Source organism: Macrotis lagotis, chromosome 2 (genome assembly GCF_037893015.1).
Source record: "Macrotis lagotis isolate mMagLag1 chromosome 2, bilby.v1.9.chrom.fasta, whole genome shotgun sequence".
NCBI lineage: Eukaryota > Metazoa > Chordata > Mammalia > Peramelemorphia > Peramelidae > Macrotis > Macrotis lagotis.
The window spans coordinates 35,355,418-35,371,683 of record NC_133659.1 but is presented as its reverse complement, the minus strand read 5'-3'; the positions used below and the strand labels follow the sequence as shown (position 1 = coordinate 35,371,683).

The window sequence follows — 16,266 nt, the reverse complement described above, 5'->3', positions numbered from 1 at the left end:
ATTAGTGAAAAAATCTGAAACTTATAAACATTGTTACATTTGATCAGAAAAAAAGTCAAACAACAAGAATTTATTAAGGGCTTATTATGTACCTGAACTATATAAAAAAGCTTATAAAAATTCCTAGTAAATGATACTTTGGATTTAAGAGAATAATTATCCACTGTAAGAGGATTTGAAATATTTTTGAAAAGTTAGAAAAACTGCAATTTATTGTGCTGCTAACAAGGCTCTAGGTTTAGTTAAACATAACAGAAATAATTTCTTCGAAGAAGTTCTTATTCTAAATGGTTATTTCAGGGTAAGAAAAAGGATGTAAAACTACTGTGTATTTAGATTTCCTTTATCAAAATTATATCTCTGTGGGGATGCTCTGCTTGTCAGGAAACCATGAGAATTTCCCCATTTTTAGTACATTTGGAATTCTTACAACAATGATCCCCATCATTTTACAGAGACACAGACAGAGGTGGCTCAGAGCTCTTAAAAGATTGTGCCTGTGGAGAAAATGTACTGGAGGGTATGACCAAAGGAGAAAGGCTCTGATGATGAGCCTTGTAATGGGCTCTACATCTGCTCCCCAGGGTTGGCCCATAGAGGTATGAGTTTTGGGGACTCTGTAATGTAATACTCAGACAACATCTCCTAAGTTGTAAACAGGCTACATCTTGTTGGTGGATGAGGCAGACACACTGATGAAATTAGAAATCCTTTCTCTCACTGGCTCTCACTCCTCTCTTTCCCTCCTAATTAAAGTGCTTCTGGAAAGGGATTATCAACCAATTGCTCTGTTGGTCCACCCACCATTTTTGTGACCCAAACATCCTTAGTCCTAATATGTGTTATTTTCTTGAGGGGAGAGGCAGATGAGCCTTTGTATTTATAAGAATTTTTAAGTATTTGATAAATTACTTTTCATTTATTCAATGAAGTATGAAGATAAGAAATTATTCCAATTTTTACTTTTTAATTGCAGTAATCAATTTAATTAAAGAAATATCTATTAAGTGCCTATGGTATGCAAGGTCCTGTGCTAGGTAGTGAAAAGAAAGAGGACAGTCTCTTACCTCAGGGTATTAAACATAACACAGACCATTTTTCCTTCAAGTCATCCTGTCAATTGCTTCCAGGTATATTTTTCTAAAACACTCTTCCTCAATACTACTTATCCCCCTCTAACCGAGGTCCTTTCTAGTGTGACCTGGCCCAGTCATGGTTTTACTGGGCGGGGGGGGGGGGGGGGGGGGGGGGGGGCGGTAATTTACAATTCTATGCCAATTTATAACTTTTCCCAAAGTCTAGCCCAAGTCCACCTTGTCCTCCAATGGCTAGCGCATACTAACCTCTCACCACTTTAATTTCTTTTTCTATTTCTGAAATGTACAATTAGCATATTATACCATCGAATTTGTCTTGCTATCTGGCTCACTAACTTTTGGGGGCTGTGTATAAAATATCCTGAAATTGTTTCCACAGGTTGCATGAGCATCCACCTCAATGCTTTATGGTCAAACTCATGCCTTGATCTTCCCAAGTATAACTACCAATTTCTTAATGAGCAGGCTTATATATCTTTTAGATGATTTATATTGCTTTACAGATTCCAATGGCTAACAGAAAAGGCAACAAGCTGCCTCTTAAATGAATTTCCCCATTATTAGAGTTAAACAGAATGTAAGAGAAGGGATGACTAAAGTCCCAAACTCTTCCAATATTTGCTGAAATCAAGACAACCTTCAAACCATGAGAGGAATTAACAATGTTCTTATTTAGTTGTGGCCACTAGATAAAAAAAAAGTCCCTCTTTTTGTTGGAGGGAGACTAGGTACCCCGACTTTGTTCGGGTTCAAGATACCTCTTCAGGACCTGATACCATTGCTGAACAGCATGCTGTTCTTCCCCTCCCCTCCAATACTGAGGGGGACTCTGAATATCCTCTCAGTTTTATGCTCAAGCTAGCCAACAGGCCAGAGGTTCTCCAGGAGAAGGCCATTACAGGCCATTACCATTGGGGGCAGAGGGAAGTCATAATGACTAACTCAGACACTGGTTCTAAGAAGTGCCATACAAATGGCTACATGGTGTTTTTTGTTTTTGAAAGATCCCAGGTCCTTCAAGGTAATCCAATAATTACAAGCTTTCCTCTACCTCTTTAGACTCAAGACTCTGTATTCATGTGCTTAGCAAATTTTACTTTTACAGTATTAAAAAACAAGTATGACTACTAATTAGACTGTCACATATGACTTGATAGTTTTCTATGAAAACTACAGAACTCTTCAAAGAATTATCCAAAAATTCAGATTATATTAAAAAAAAGTTGTTTCAACTCTCACTGCTACTGAACCAACAGGTAATGCTGACTAATTTCAATTCCAGCTTTTCTTTCTGTCTACCTTTTGAGAGACATATCTGGAAGCAAAGCAAGCAACAATAGAGAGGAAAAGCAACAGAGGGTCCAAATTCCCTGCAAACTGGTTACAATGCTTGGAAGAGTTGACACTGATCTAGCATTTGACTCTCCTGAATTCTTTCATATGAACTCCATCTTATTGATCCACACAACAACCTTGAGAGGTAGCCACATTGTAAATGACTCATTATTCCCATTTTACACAGGAGGAGCCTGAGGTTTCAGTGACTTGTCACAGGCCACATGGGAGAGCAGGGATTTCAGACAGTTCTCCAGACTCCAAAGCCAGTGATCCTCGGACCACACTATTTGGCTTTGAAAGCAGGAGGTGGTTCTAAAGAGAAATCTCATAATAATCATTTTCTACTAAGATTCCAAATTTAAGAGATTCTACCTAGTCTACCTTTGGAATTTACTCTTTAATCCATCTAATAAAGTCCAAGATTGTTTACCTTTCCTGTAAAATGGAAGGGCGCAGGTCTCTCAGCCTTTAAATGGAAATGAAGTGGGTTGCAAACTGATGTGAAAGCTTTTGTTCCTAAGTGTTCAACCTCACTTTTGGGCCAAATGAGCTTTATTTAGCATCTGTAATTTCAAAACCTGTAATAGTAAGCTGATATTACTTTATTTTTCTTTAGTGCAAATTAAAAATAACACAGTGGTTACTCCATATAAAGCATATGATATAATCAAGTATGGAATATTAGCTAAAGATAACCTACCTTAAAGACATAAAATGATACCACCTATATCCTGCTAACCAAAAAAAAATTAATAAAGCTAGAAATGCCAAAAATTACATGGTGGAGGCAAAAATCTCACATGCTGAATTTTAATGAAAAGAAAATCCAAATAGTCTAAGTTAATACCACAGTAACAGTGAAGATACTTGAAAATTTCCTGAGAATTTCACAGATTCAAGGTGGTGTCAGTTTAAAAGTGTTCACATACTAAGAAATCTGTTAACTGATATTAAGCAAGTATCCTTTTTTGCAATCTCAGTAATACCAGCAGAAGGGGAGAGAGGTGACGGAGGTAGAAAGACTTCCCTCTGCCCCCAACGGTAAACGCCCACCATGCATTTATTCTACAAGCATAAAGGATATTATAGAGTCATTGAAGTGACTTGTGAACTTGCAAGGAAAAAAACAGATTATTTTCTAAATATAAGGAAAACTAATTAATATGAAAATTTTAAATTAGATAACTTTAAATATTGTAAATTCTTTCTTGAAAGAGGAAGAGATTTGGGAACACAAATTCTCAACTTGGAGTTTAAACTGATTCATAAAAAAAATCCTAGCTGAACAAAAATTAAACATTCAGATCATCTTTAAAAATATTAGGTTTATAATGAATGATGCACATCAGGTCTTTTGCCTCAAAGTCATATGACAGATCCTAAGAATGACCATGGTCTTAAAACATGGGGGTTGGGAAGAGAAATAGAAGCAGATGACAAGGGGCTGTAAATCCCCCATCCCTCACTCACCTCATGATGAAGCTCTGCTATTTGCTCTTCCAGCTCCCTCACATACTGGGCAGAGTCTGACTTATTAAGTTGCCCTTGAACTTTTCCTTCTTCTTTCTGTTTGGTGACAACAAAAAAAAAAGCAAAGCAAACTCTTAAAACAGGTTTTTTTCAATTTCCAAGGGACATGAATAGTGATTTTATTTCAAAGAGCAGAGATCCTGTCACTTGAATATCATCAATAACCCCCAAACCAAACCAAATCACCTGAAATCCTACAAATCTATTCTGTCAAATTATCATGAAGTGACATTTGTTTTCAAACAACTTTTGGTACAGCAGAGTTCACACCTTTTTTCTCCCCCTGACAGATTTCTAAGTAACCAAGCACATCACATGAGCTGTGTCTGATGTCTGAACATTGACCTCTCAGTATCACTGCTGAGCAAGGACCAATCTGCATCAGCAGAAGGAATGCCCTCATTTGGAATTCCAGATGCCCATGAGACCACTGCCTATTCCCACTCTTCCTCTAACTCAAACCCCAAGAACAAAGGCAGTGAGTTTGTGGAAAGTCCTCTGAGATGTCTTTGGGAAATTTGTTACTAGAAGGAAAAAGAGCATTCTAAACTGCTGGAGGAAGGATGGTGTTGATCTTGTACTATTCTGGATAGATGACCATGGAGAAGGCTGGGCCCAGAACTACAGACAAGGTGTCTCTTGGCCTGGCCCTTTCTTTCCATGTATGCCTAGGATTTTCACTGGTTAAACATCATGATAATTTTCTGAGTGACATTATCAGGATAGTGATCAATGTCACGCTCATGGGATCAGAGATTGAGAGCTAGAAGGCATCTGCAGTTCAGCAAATCTACAGATTGTATTGTCAATACCAAGAATTCCTTTGTTCTGGGGCGGGCTAAGTGTGGATAGAGCCTTAGACTTTTATAATTACCTAGCTGTGTGGCTTTGGGCAAGTCACTTAACCCCATTGCCTTGGAAAAAAAAACTAAAAAAAAAGAGTTCCTTTGTTCTAATGTGTGCCTTTGGTTAGACCAATGGCTGAAGGTTAAGTAAGGTGGGCATAGCCTGAATACATCATCCCATATCTGCCACTGCTACCAGAAGAAAAATTCAGAAGTTATTTCCTATAGTCATGGATAAGTAATGCCATCTTTGTATACAAAAAGCCCCCCGATATATACATTCCCAATATAACTACCAACCACAGTTGTTGTCTAACTGAACACCAACTATATGCCCTGATGACATATGTTCTTTCTTCATCTAACAGTGTCTAAAAATCAATTTAATTGCACCTTAACCTAACCCTGACCAATCTGGTTTTAAAAAGTAAGATTTCCTGGACTCTATCATCTTGACTGCTCCCATAGATTTACCTTCCACTGACACTGTCTAACCATCCACGTGCACAATTCTTTATCTCCCCTATTAGCATATGAGCTTATTGGAAGCAGGGTCATGGTTTGCCTTTCTTTTTTATCATCTGCCTGGTACTTTCAAATGTTGAGTGACTGAGAGAAACAAGCAGCAAATGAGGGAAATATTTTTATCTCAGGAAAATAGGGTAGATCCAACATTCCTACAGTCAATCAAATTTTCAAAACCAATCTCTTATGAGAGAAAGAAGATGGGAGCTATATTTTTTCCATTGTTTAAAAGCCACCAGAAAGGATTCTAGAATCGAAACAATGATACAAAAATGGCCAGGATTTAACAAATATTCAATTACCATTATTAATTCAGTGCTTTAAGGCTTGCAGAATACTTTACACATACCATCTTCCTTGAGATCCCTCAGAACTTTGTGAATCAGGTACTAATGGTATGGTTATCCCTATCTTACAGATAAGGAAACAGAGGCTTTAGTAATTAGATGCCTGATCAATATTTATTAATAAACTGAAGGAGGCAGGACCTCCAACCCTGATATTGCTGGAGTCATATCCATCTATTCACTCCATTGTATGGCCTCTCAAAAAACATGTTATTATAATGAAGCATAAGCTTTCCTTTGAGTAAAGGAAGGATAAGTAACATTTTTAAGTGGTATCATGATTATTACAGCATATGATTAATAAATAGCATAATCAACTGAAAAGCTGTTGATTTGCACTAGTGAAGGAAATTTCTCACTGGAAGCTCCCTCTACTGTAGAAATTATAGGACTAGGAAAAAAACAAAACAAAACCAAAACAACCCCCAAAGCAAACCAAAACTTCATAGCTCCACATGGGCCCGTTGAGTCTCAACTCTTACTGAGGAAAAAGATCCAGGGAGGTCGGTCTATTGCTACATTCATTAGGCCAGCTTCAGCTGGCCTAGTTCAGAGATCTAGAATTTAATGCTTAAATATGATTTTTACAAAAATAATCCCAGTTAAAGTTTTCTGAACATGGTAGTTAAACTATTATGTAAAGGAAAACAGAAGTCAATATTTGTTAGAAAAACCAAAGTTATTCGAATAAAGCAAAAATGGTAAAAATATAATGGACCATCTTGAAAGTTCCCTATCACAGATGATCTTAAATGGGGGGGGGGGGTTAATGGACACTATTTATGCTTTGGCAAAGGATTTGATTAAATCACCTCTGATATTACTGCTAACTCTAAGTTACGTTGATATCATTACTGATATTACTGAGAACTGCTAAGTAAGGCCCTTTAGCTCTTGTGTGAGGTCAATAAGCTGTGGGACTAGATGGGCCTTGGAGAACAAATGGACCTAGAGAGTACAGGGGAAAACATGCTGAATTTGCCTCTCTCATCTCACATTTGTGAACTTTATTTTGTTAAGTGTAAGCTTTTAAATTTTATTCCTATTGAATATCAGCTTATTAGCCTATCAAGAATTTTTTTTCTGATCCCAACTCTATCATCTTTATGTTAGTATCTAACTTACCTTTGTGCCATCTGTAAATTTGATAAATATTTCATCTAGGTCTTTAAGCAAGTCATTGAAAATGTTTAATTAAATATATTATTTTTCCCCAATTAGATGTAAAAACAATTTTTAATACTTGTTATAAAATTTTGAGATTCAAATTATTTTCCTCCTTCCTTTCCCTTTCCCCCTCATTGAGAAAGCAAATTGATAAAGACTATACAAATGCAGTCAAACAAACCATATCTGCACATTAGTCATGCTGTGAAAGAAAACTCAGACCCTCTCCAGGCCCCTCTAAAACCTCAAAACAAACCCCCAAACAAAAACAAAAACCCAAGAAAAATAAAGTAAAGATTGCTTTGATCCTTTCTTCTAGAGATGGAGAGTATTTTTCATAAATGAGTCTTTCAGAACTGTCTTGGATCATTTTGCTGAGAATAGCCAAACCCTGACAAAAATGTTAAACAGCAGAGGTCCAAGCACAAACACCTGTGGCATGTCCAAAAGAGATATTTTTTCAGGCTGACATAGACAACTCCTGTACCTTTTCCCCAGTCAGTCATTTGTACAAACCAACATGTACAACTTAATCAGTTAAAAACCCAGGGAGATTTGTTGCTAGATAGAACTAAATCTGCAGAAATAAAGATGTGAGAAATATACTGGATCAATATCATGAATAAGGGCAAGGTTTCTCATCAAGAAGTTTTTCTCTCCAACTTCCTGCCTGAGAAGTGGTAGGACCTCAGGACCAAGGTGATGGAGGCTTCTGCCAATCCTAGGGCATTCCTTCTGAATGAACACAGAGGTAGATGAGCTGAAGATTTCAGGGGAGGGAACAGAGTCATTCAGTGAGAAGCAAGCCCAGGGGGTTCAGAAGCTACCTGCACAGAGTAGGATGGTATCCTGGGCCTGAAGTCAAAGATGTGGTTCAAACACCAATGTTTATCAGCTGTGTGATCCTGGGCAAGTCAAGAGCCTAATTCACAGGATTTGTTTTACACCAAATGAGATCATGTATGTAGAGTACATGGCTGATTTTAAGGCTAAATAATGTTACAAGGGAAGGTACTGAACATGGAGAACACATATGTAGAGTATATGGCTGATTTTCAGGGCAAAATAATGTTACTGGTACTGGACATGGAGAACATCAATATCACAAAAATGAAAAGATTTACACAAATACATGGACTCACCCACAAGAAATGGCTCACAACTGACAAGGAAATCATTCCTCAATAAACTCCCTATGTACAAAAAAACTTGTTATCCTAAAGATCAAAATTAATATAAAGATAGAATAAAACTGAGAAAGAAACATGATATATACTCAAAATAATTTCAAACAAAACTATGTAAAAAAGCTATAATAACTGAAAAAATGGGAAATGGTAAATATATGAATGAAAAGATGCCACACAGGTTTTCATTCAAATTTGTCCAATGTCAAAAAAGAGTAAAAGCATAAGCAAATTAAGGGAGCATATAAAAATTTACCTATCAGATTTGTGGTTAGGGAAAGTTTCTGACTAAACAAGAGATAGAGAGGATCATGAGAAGTAAAATGGTCAATTTTGATGACATGAAATTAAAGCTTTTGTACAAACAAAATCAATGCAGCCAATATTAAAAGTGAAGCAAGAAGCTGGGGAAAATTTTATAGTGAGTTTCTCTGATAAGGTCTCATTTCTCAACTATAAAGAAAACTGAGTGATGTTTATAAAATAAGAACCATTCTCTAATTGATAAAATGATAAAAGGACATAAGAGGCAGTTTTTCAAAAGAAGAAATCAAAAGCTATCTTGAGTCATGTGAAAAAAATGTCCTAATTGTTAAATAATAGAGAAATGTACCTTAAAAGAATTCTAAGGTACCATCTCACACCCATCAGATTGGTTAAGATGATATAAAAGAACAAATGCTGGAGAGGATATAGAAAAAATAAGATAGCTAAAGCACTGTTGGTGGAGTTGTAAACAGGTCCAATCAATCTGAAGAACAATCTGGAACTATGTCAAAAGGGCTTTGAAACTATGCATATTCTTTGATCTAGCAATATCACTACTAGACCTATATCCTAAAGAGATAAAAAAAAAAGGAGAAAAGACTTACATGTACAAAAATATTCATAGCAGTTCTTTTTAAGTTGGCAAAGAATTATCAATTGAAGGAATGCCCATCAATTGGAGAGTGGTTGAAGTTGTGACATATAACTGTGAAGTGCTATTGTGCTGTAAGATGAGCAGGATGGTTTCAGATAAAGCTGGGAAGACTTACATGAACTGAAACAAACTGAATTGAGAAGAACCAGGAGAACAATTTACACATACTGTAATGATAATCAACTGTGAAAGACTTAGCAGTTCTTATCAACATAATGACCCACAATGATTCCAAAGGGCTCATGATGATAAATGCTACCTACCTCCAGATAAAGGACAGATGGAAACTATTAGATGCTTCTCTTTTTCTTGTCCCCCCCCAACAATCTGGCTAATTTGTACACAAGGTTTTTATGACTTCAAATGTATAATAAATATCTCACTTTTTGCCTTCTCAATTAGGGGAAAGGATAGGAAGATGGAACCAAAAATAAAAATTTTACACTTACGTTTTTGAGTTTTTTTTTTTTTTTGGCAAGGCAATGGAGTTAAGTGACTTGCCCTAGGTCTAGATAAGTATTAAGTGTTTGAGACTGGATTTGAACTCATATCCTCCCTTCCCCAGGGCTGGTACTCTATTGACTGTACTCCCTAGCTGTCCTACACTTAATTTTTTTTAAAAAGTCTCAAAAGAAAAATTCAGTTTGAACACAAGTTCAATAAAAATTCCTAGAAGAGATTAAAACAATTTAAAAAATTTAAATTTTACAATATTAAAGAGCTAAAAAATTCTTAATAAAAGTTATAAAACCTCACTGAAGAAAACTCCTTGAAAATTAGATTTAGCTAAATGGAAGTTAATGATTCTATGAAGCATTATGAAGACAAAGTCAGAGGCTAAAAATAGCAGGAGAGATGAAATATTTCATACAAAAACAACAGTAAAATAGATCACTTTCATCTAAACTGAATGCACATTCACACAGTTGTGTATAGAAATACAACTTACTTAATAGGAAAATATGAGGGGACATAAAAGAGAGATGTCATAAAGATAAAATTGACAGGACTTTGTAACAGATTGGAAATGGAGTTGTGCTTGTGGGAGATAAGAGTAAGATGCTGAAGGCATGACACCTAGGCTGCAAGCTTGAATGATTGGGAGGGCAGTAGAATCTTCAACAATAATAAAAAAGTTCAGAAGAGGGGAGATGACTGATAGAGGAGAAAATAATGAATTCTATTTCTGACATGATGAATTTAAGATGCATACAGAAATCTGATCTGAGATATTCAGGTAATTGGGCTATCTAAAAGGGAGGTCAGGAAAGAAGACAGTTCAGGATAAAGCATCATTAGCATAGATATGATCATTGAATTCATGGGAATTGGTGAGATCACTCAGTAAAAGAGAATGGAGGGAGAAGAGAAGGGAGCCCAGTTCAGAGCCCTGAAAGGACACCTGTGTTTAGAAGGCATGATCCAGATGAAGATTCAGCAAAGGAGACCCAGAGGGTTCAGAGACAGAGGAGAAACAGGCGAGAGAGCTGGCTCAAAAACCTAGGGAAACAGTCTAAAGGACAAGAGGGGGCGTCACAGTGTCCAAGAGAATCATAAAGAGTGAGAGGATTAGGGTCAGCTAGGTGGTGCAGTGGATAGAGCCCTGGCCCTGGAGTCAGGAGTACCTGAGTTCAAATACGGCCTCAGACGCTTAATAATTACCTAGCTGTGTGGCCTTGGGCAAGCCACTTAACCCTATTGCCTTGCAAAAACTAAAAAAAGAGTGAGGATTGAGAAAAGGTCATTGCATTTGGCAAAAAAAAGGAGATATAGGAGATCAATAGTAACCTTCAGGAGAGCAGCTTCAGTGAAATGAGACAAGATTCTCAATTGAGCTGATTGGGAAAGGGGGACTATGTAGGATTTTAGGAGGAATTAAAAGGTGTGGAATAGGTGTTCTAGTGAGTTGGATGGTGCCTTCTTATACTGAGGGCCCAGTGGAGACCATGTAACATACATCTGTAGTGGAGCCTATCAATACAATTTTATGATTTTTTTTCTTATGTCAGTCAACTACATGTTGATTCCTTCTCTCTTTTAAGAGAAGAGGCAGATGGTGGGAATATTCCAAAGTGAGGCTTGGCAAGGCAAGACTAGCTCTCATCAGGGACTTCAGTGTGGAGACAAGTATAGAGCTAAATGGACAATGTGGCCAGAGCAGGCTTCTGAGTTTAAATCTTGCCCCTAAAATTTACTCATTGTGTGATGATGAAAAGTCATTTAGTCTCTCGAAGCCTCAGTTTCTTCATCTGTATTAAAAGAAGGTTGGACTAGTCTTCTACAATCCCATTTTACTCTCAATTTCTGGTATAGAGTAAATGGAAGGTAACCTTATTAGAGATGGTATTTTCAACTGGGAGGAAGTGGCACTTGAGCCCAGAGAAGCTCTGACTTGTTCAGTCACAGATCTCACTTAGATTATTGCCACAGTGTCTAATGGACCTCACCTTGCTTCTGGACATCCTATACACTGATGCCAAAGTAATATTCCATTAAGCACAGATGCAACCATGTGGCTTCCTCTACTCTATAGGGAGGCCAGTGCCTCCCTCTTTCTCTGGGATAAAAAAGGCTGCTCCTATTTTAACTGTTAAAGCTATTGACAGACTGGCTCCAGCTCTGCTGAAGATGAGTCCCTTTCCCACACTGGGATTCACCCACTCACCTCTCTTCCTCACAGCTGATGTGAGGCTTGTCCAAGGCCACACAGCTAGGTTAATTATTAAGTGTCTGAGACCAGACTTGAACCCAGGTACTCCTGACTCCAGGGCCAGTGCTTTATCCACTGTGCCACATAGCTGCTCCTACTTCTCACTCTTAATTCTATTTTTTCAAGAAGCTGAGCCCTACTTGCACCCCCTTCCATCTGCCCCCTCCCCCAGGCCTGGCATGCATCTGGGAGTTAATAAATGCTTGTGGATTGATTCTAAGTTCACCTTGGCAGACTGCAGCAGAAACCCTGAATTGAAAAGAAAGAGCCCTAGGGTCTAGCTCCAGGTCAAACTTGAAGCTTTGGGCTATAGACTCAATTCTCTGGTCCACACTCAATGGCCAAGTGAAGAGGGTCAGAAGACCTGGTCATTCAGAAAGGCTATGCCTTTAGAGAAAGGGCTGATAAGTCCTCGAAGGCTGAGTGGCCAAGAAGGTTACCCAGGAACTATCTTCAATGCTTGGTACCCAGAGGTACCCTCTTCATGATGACAACTAATAGAAACATTTTTAGCTGTTCTTCAAAGTAACTTAAGAGAATACTAACTTCATATACTAGAAAGCATTTCCTTGAGAATATTCTGGAAACCTTTTCCAATCCCTCTTCATTCTGATGCTTCTACTCTGTTGATTACCACTAACTGGTCCTGGGGACATTTTGCATGTACACAGTTGCCTCTCCCATGATGCTGTGAGGTCCTCAGGAGGGATCAATCAATGTTTATTGACTGACTGGCTGATTCTGGTTCTTTCCTCTTCTTCCCCTTGAGCCCTCTACGGTTATCTTCCTCCTGCTCTGTCCATCCTTATTTGTGTCTATGTGGTCTCTCTTGGAGGGCAGCCATCTTTTTAACCTTTCTTTGTATCTCAACTATATTTCTTAGGAGGCTCTTTAGCAAACAGTGTGATGGCCTTAGAGTATTACTGGGAAACCTGTGGCTGAAACACTGCTTACATGTTAAAATCTGCTCTCTTCCTGTCTAAGGAAGTGCCCTTCCTGTGGCAAGATGTGAGGGCTATAACCAGCATATCTCTCTCTCTCTCTCTCTCTCTCTCTCTCTCTCTCTCTCTCTCTCTCTCTCTCTCTCTCTCTCACACACACACACACACACACACACACACACACACTCAGAATCTATAATCCCTTTAGACTCTCACATTATAATTCTTTTCACCAGACTGCACAGTCTGGTGAAAATTGTGGATTCCTTCTCAGAATTTTTAAAAAATGTACAAAATTAAGCACACTGGATTACAAAGAAAATTATAATGAACTAAAGTTCTTTTCACATTTAAGTTCATGGACCACCCCCCCCACCCCCCATGATAGATTCATGGAGTCTTAAGCTCTGATCTAGTCTTAAACTAACCAAGAAGGAAAGAAAAAAGACAGAATGCCAATTTAAATTCTTAAGAGATGTTAAAGTGAAAACTATTTATTGAATATGCAAAGTATTAAATGAAAGTCTGCAGATGGAAATTTTGATTTTAGACTATACAATTAAATCTGCAAAACTAAACTGTGCTTATTCAAAGATGACAAAATGTCAATAAATACTTATTCCCATTATGGTCTTTAGAATTCAACAGGCAGCAAGCTAAAATGAATAGAAGTCATGATTTTCTACTTTAAAAGAGTCCTTAAATGAAGAGAGGAAGAGGAGTAGCTACAGCAACATTTCCAATGAAGACAATTAGGTTCTGCTCTAGAGGTCTGATGAAAAAGTAAAACGATTTTTAAGAAGAGCACCTTACAAATGAGATTTACATTTACTCAAAACCACCCGAAGAAAATTGTAGAAAATTACACACCTAAAACTATAGTAATTCTTCATCTAAACTCCTGGAAACTGGCAATTCTGTGATTTCACTGCCTGCACATACAGATACAGGAAACAAGAGTACCAGAACAGATGACAAGGTCCATGCCTTTGTTTCTGCTCTCTGCTTGGAGGACAGCTCCTTTGATCTGTACTCTCCTACAGACTCCATTGACTGCCTCCTGGTGAAGTTGGGGGCATCAAGCTTGCTCTGTGTTCTCACTTATTTCTCATCACACATATGAAAAGGAACCTAGACAATGATGGAACAGAAGGAAAGCCCTCCTCCAGTAGAGAACTGCCTCAAAGAATGGCCAGAAATGGTCAGAGCTTGGAGAGGGGCAACCTCAAGGAAGTTGGCATGCATTCTAGACAAAAGGGGAGTCTATAGGCATAGAAATAACACAGCCAGGAAAGTGTTGCTCACAAGCAGCAAAGGGCAGAGCCAGCTCCTAGAAGCAAGTAAGGAAGACCCCAAATTCAAATCTGGTCTCAGATACTTATAAGCTGTGTGACCCTAGGCAAGTCACTTCACCACTGTCTGCCTCAGTTTCCTCAATTGTATAAAGGGGATAACAGTGACACCTATCTGTCAGAGTTATAAGATAAAATAAGATAGTATTTGTAAAGCATAATGCAAACCTTAAAACACTACATATGGGGGGGGGGGTGCAACTAGGTGATGCAGTGAACAGAGCACTGGCCCTGGAGTCAGGAGGACCTGAGTTCAAATTCGACCTCAGACACTTAATAATGACCTAGCTGTGTGTCCTTGGGCAAGCCACTTAATGCCACTGCCTTGCAAAAAACCTAAAAAGAAAAGCACTATATATGCTATGCTATTAATTTCTAAACAATAAGGCTCACAGTATTGTTTATTTTCTTCTCATTATGGTTGCCCTCTGGCTCACATCCTCATCTCCCCTCAGTCTAGAAGCTTGGACTCTGCCCATGGGATCACCTCTTCTCTTGGATGGATCCAGACCTTCAAAGGCACCATTTCCAGAGGGGGGGGGGCGCCCTCTCCCCCAAGCTCTGCTTTCTGGGCTGGAGATCCTCAGGAGAAGAGACCACTTCACCTGCCCTACTTCCTTGTATTTCTATCCTCTGTGTTCAGCATCATGTATGAGGTATGAAGGGCTTAATAAACACTTTATCTATAAATTCTGTCTCTGTCCAAGACCAGGGCTTTGGACTATATATTTAGAACAAATTGATAAAAGACAATTTTGTTATATATGGATCTGGCAAATTTGAGAAACTCAGGTCATAAATTAGACCTCATACCCTTAAAGGAAATAACAGAAACAATTAGTAATCTCTATGTTCTCTTCATGTAGGTTTCAAAATAAATCTAAGGTTATACATAGGATGTGGGTTTTTCTTTGGGAGCCATATTACAGAAAGTTTGTGGTATTTGAAGGGTCATGACACTGTGCAAGGTGCTTGGTCTCAAATACAATTAGAAAGGTTTTATTTCTTAAAGCGTTTTTGTTAATCCCCTCTCTTGATAACTTAAGAAACATGAAGAAAATAAGAATATATATGAAAAGGTTTCTTACAAATCTTTTTTTAAAAAAGAAAGGTTAATGTGATTGCTAACATATGAACCTCTGACTATTTTAGATGTTAAGTGGTGTGTCTGTCTGTCTTTTTATTTTTAACGTTTCCATCATGAAACTACACTTAGGCAACCATAACAGGTTATGGTATGGTCATGATTTTTAGTGTTATCTTCATGATATTTCAAATATATATATTAGAAAAAAGATTTGAATCAGTTGTATTTGAAATCTATGTAACTATATCAGAAAAGCAAATGATTTAAGTAAATCTGTGAATCTGGGTAAGTTAGTCACTCTGATTAAGCTCTGTGACATTACTGAAACATCAATAGCAACCACTAAGCCTTTCTTAGTAAGTTTTTACTGATTTGGTACTGCTTTGTAACCAGTCAGCTACCTCACAGCCGCTATTTTTTTTGGTAACACTTCAGTCAATGTGGTAAAGATATAGCTTTGCATTAAAAAAATTAAACAAGTTTATTCAGAACTGTAAATGTGGTAAGTGGTGGCCTTTCAGCGACTTCGTGGTGACTCATTTTAAACTTCCAAAAACACATCATACACGTATCACGTACCACTGATGATAAGAGTAAAAAAAGTTTCCTGTAATTTAAAAATATGGAGACAAAGGCTAAATGATCTCTCAATTTCAGTAACCAGAAGAGATAAACAGGGTCATGGAAAGGCATTTCTTTGGATGAAATGATGGCCAAATCAGAGGAAGGGAAGGGAAGGGAAACTAAATGCTGTCCACCTTATCTGCCACACTATATCTTTTTCTTAGGTTTAAGTTCTCATTAATTTAATTTTTTTCATGAATATGTTTTCTTAGAACAATTCATAATTGCTTTTTTCAATCAGTTCCATATCTTAAAAATTCTAGAACTATTAAAAAAAACCCTTCTCTTTCATAAGGCTATATACAGCAGCTAACTGATCTCTTATCAAATGCCAAAATCAATAATTCAACCCTGACAATTAAGTCAATGGACAAAATATGTGCACAAAATTCCATACTATTACTCTAATGAGGCCATTAAACTTACTATTTAGAACTAATTTTAAAATTAATTCTCACACACTATGAGGCACACAAAATTGTTTTTTAATTTAATATTTGATTACATTTTAAGTTTTGAACTGTTTCTCTCCCTTTTTCCTCTGCACTAGAATAAGTCACATTTGACACAAATTTATAAATATTTGTAAAACTA

The 16,266-nt window shown here is 37.5% G+C and overlaps 1 protein-coding gene across 10 annotated transcripts in view; it reads right to left on the bottom strand.

Moving 5' to 3' along the window:
• EVI5 (ecotropic viral integration site 5) overlaps nucleotides 1-16,266 on the bottom strand; it is a 195,548-nt gene that overhangs the window by 33,060 nt on the left and 146,222 nt on the right. For 9 of the 10 annotated variants that reach the window (XM_074221667.1, XM_074221673.1, XM_074221672.1 and 6 more), the window contains one exon: nucleotides 3,906-4,001. In XM_074221667.1, coding sequence (XP_074077768.1) covers nucleotides 3,906-4,001 — 96 coding nt within the window. Of the gene's footprint in view, nucleotides 1-2,865; nucleotides 3,014-3,905; nucleotides 4,002-16,266 lie in introns of all 10 variants that reach the window. The other variant, XR_012475537.1, reaches the window with a different exon arrangement.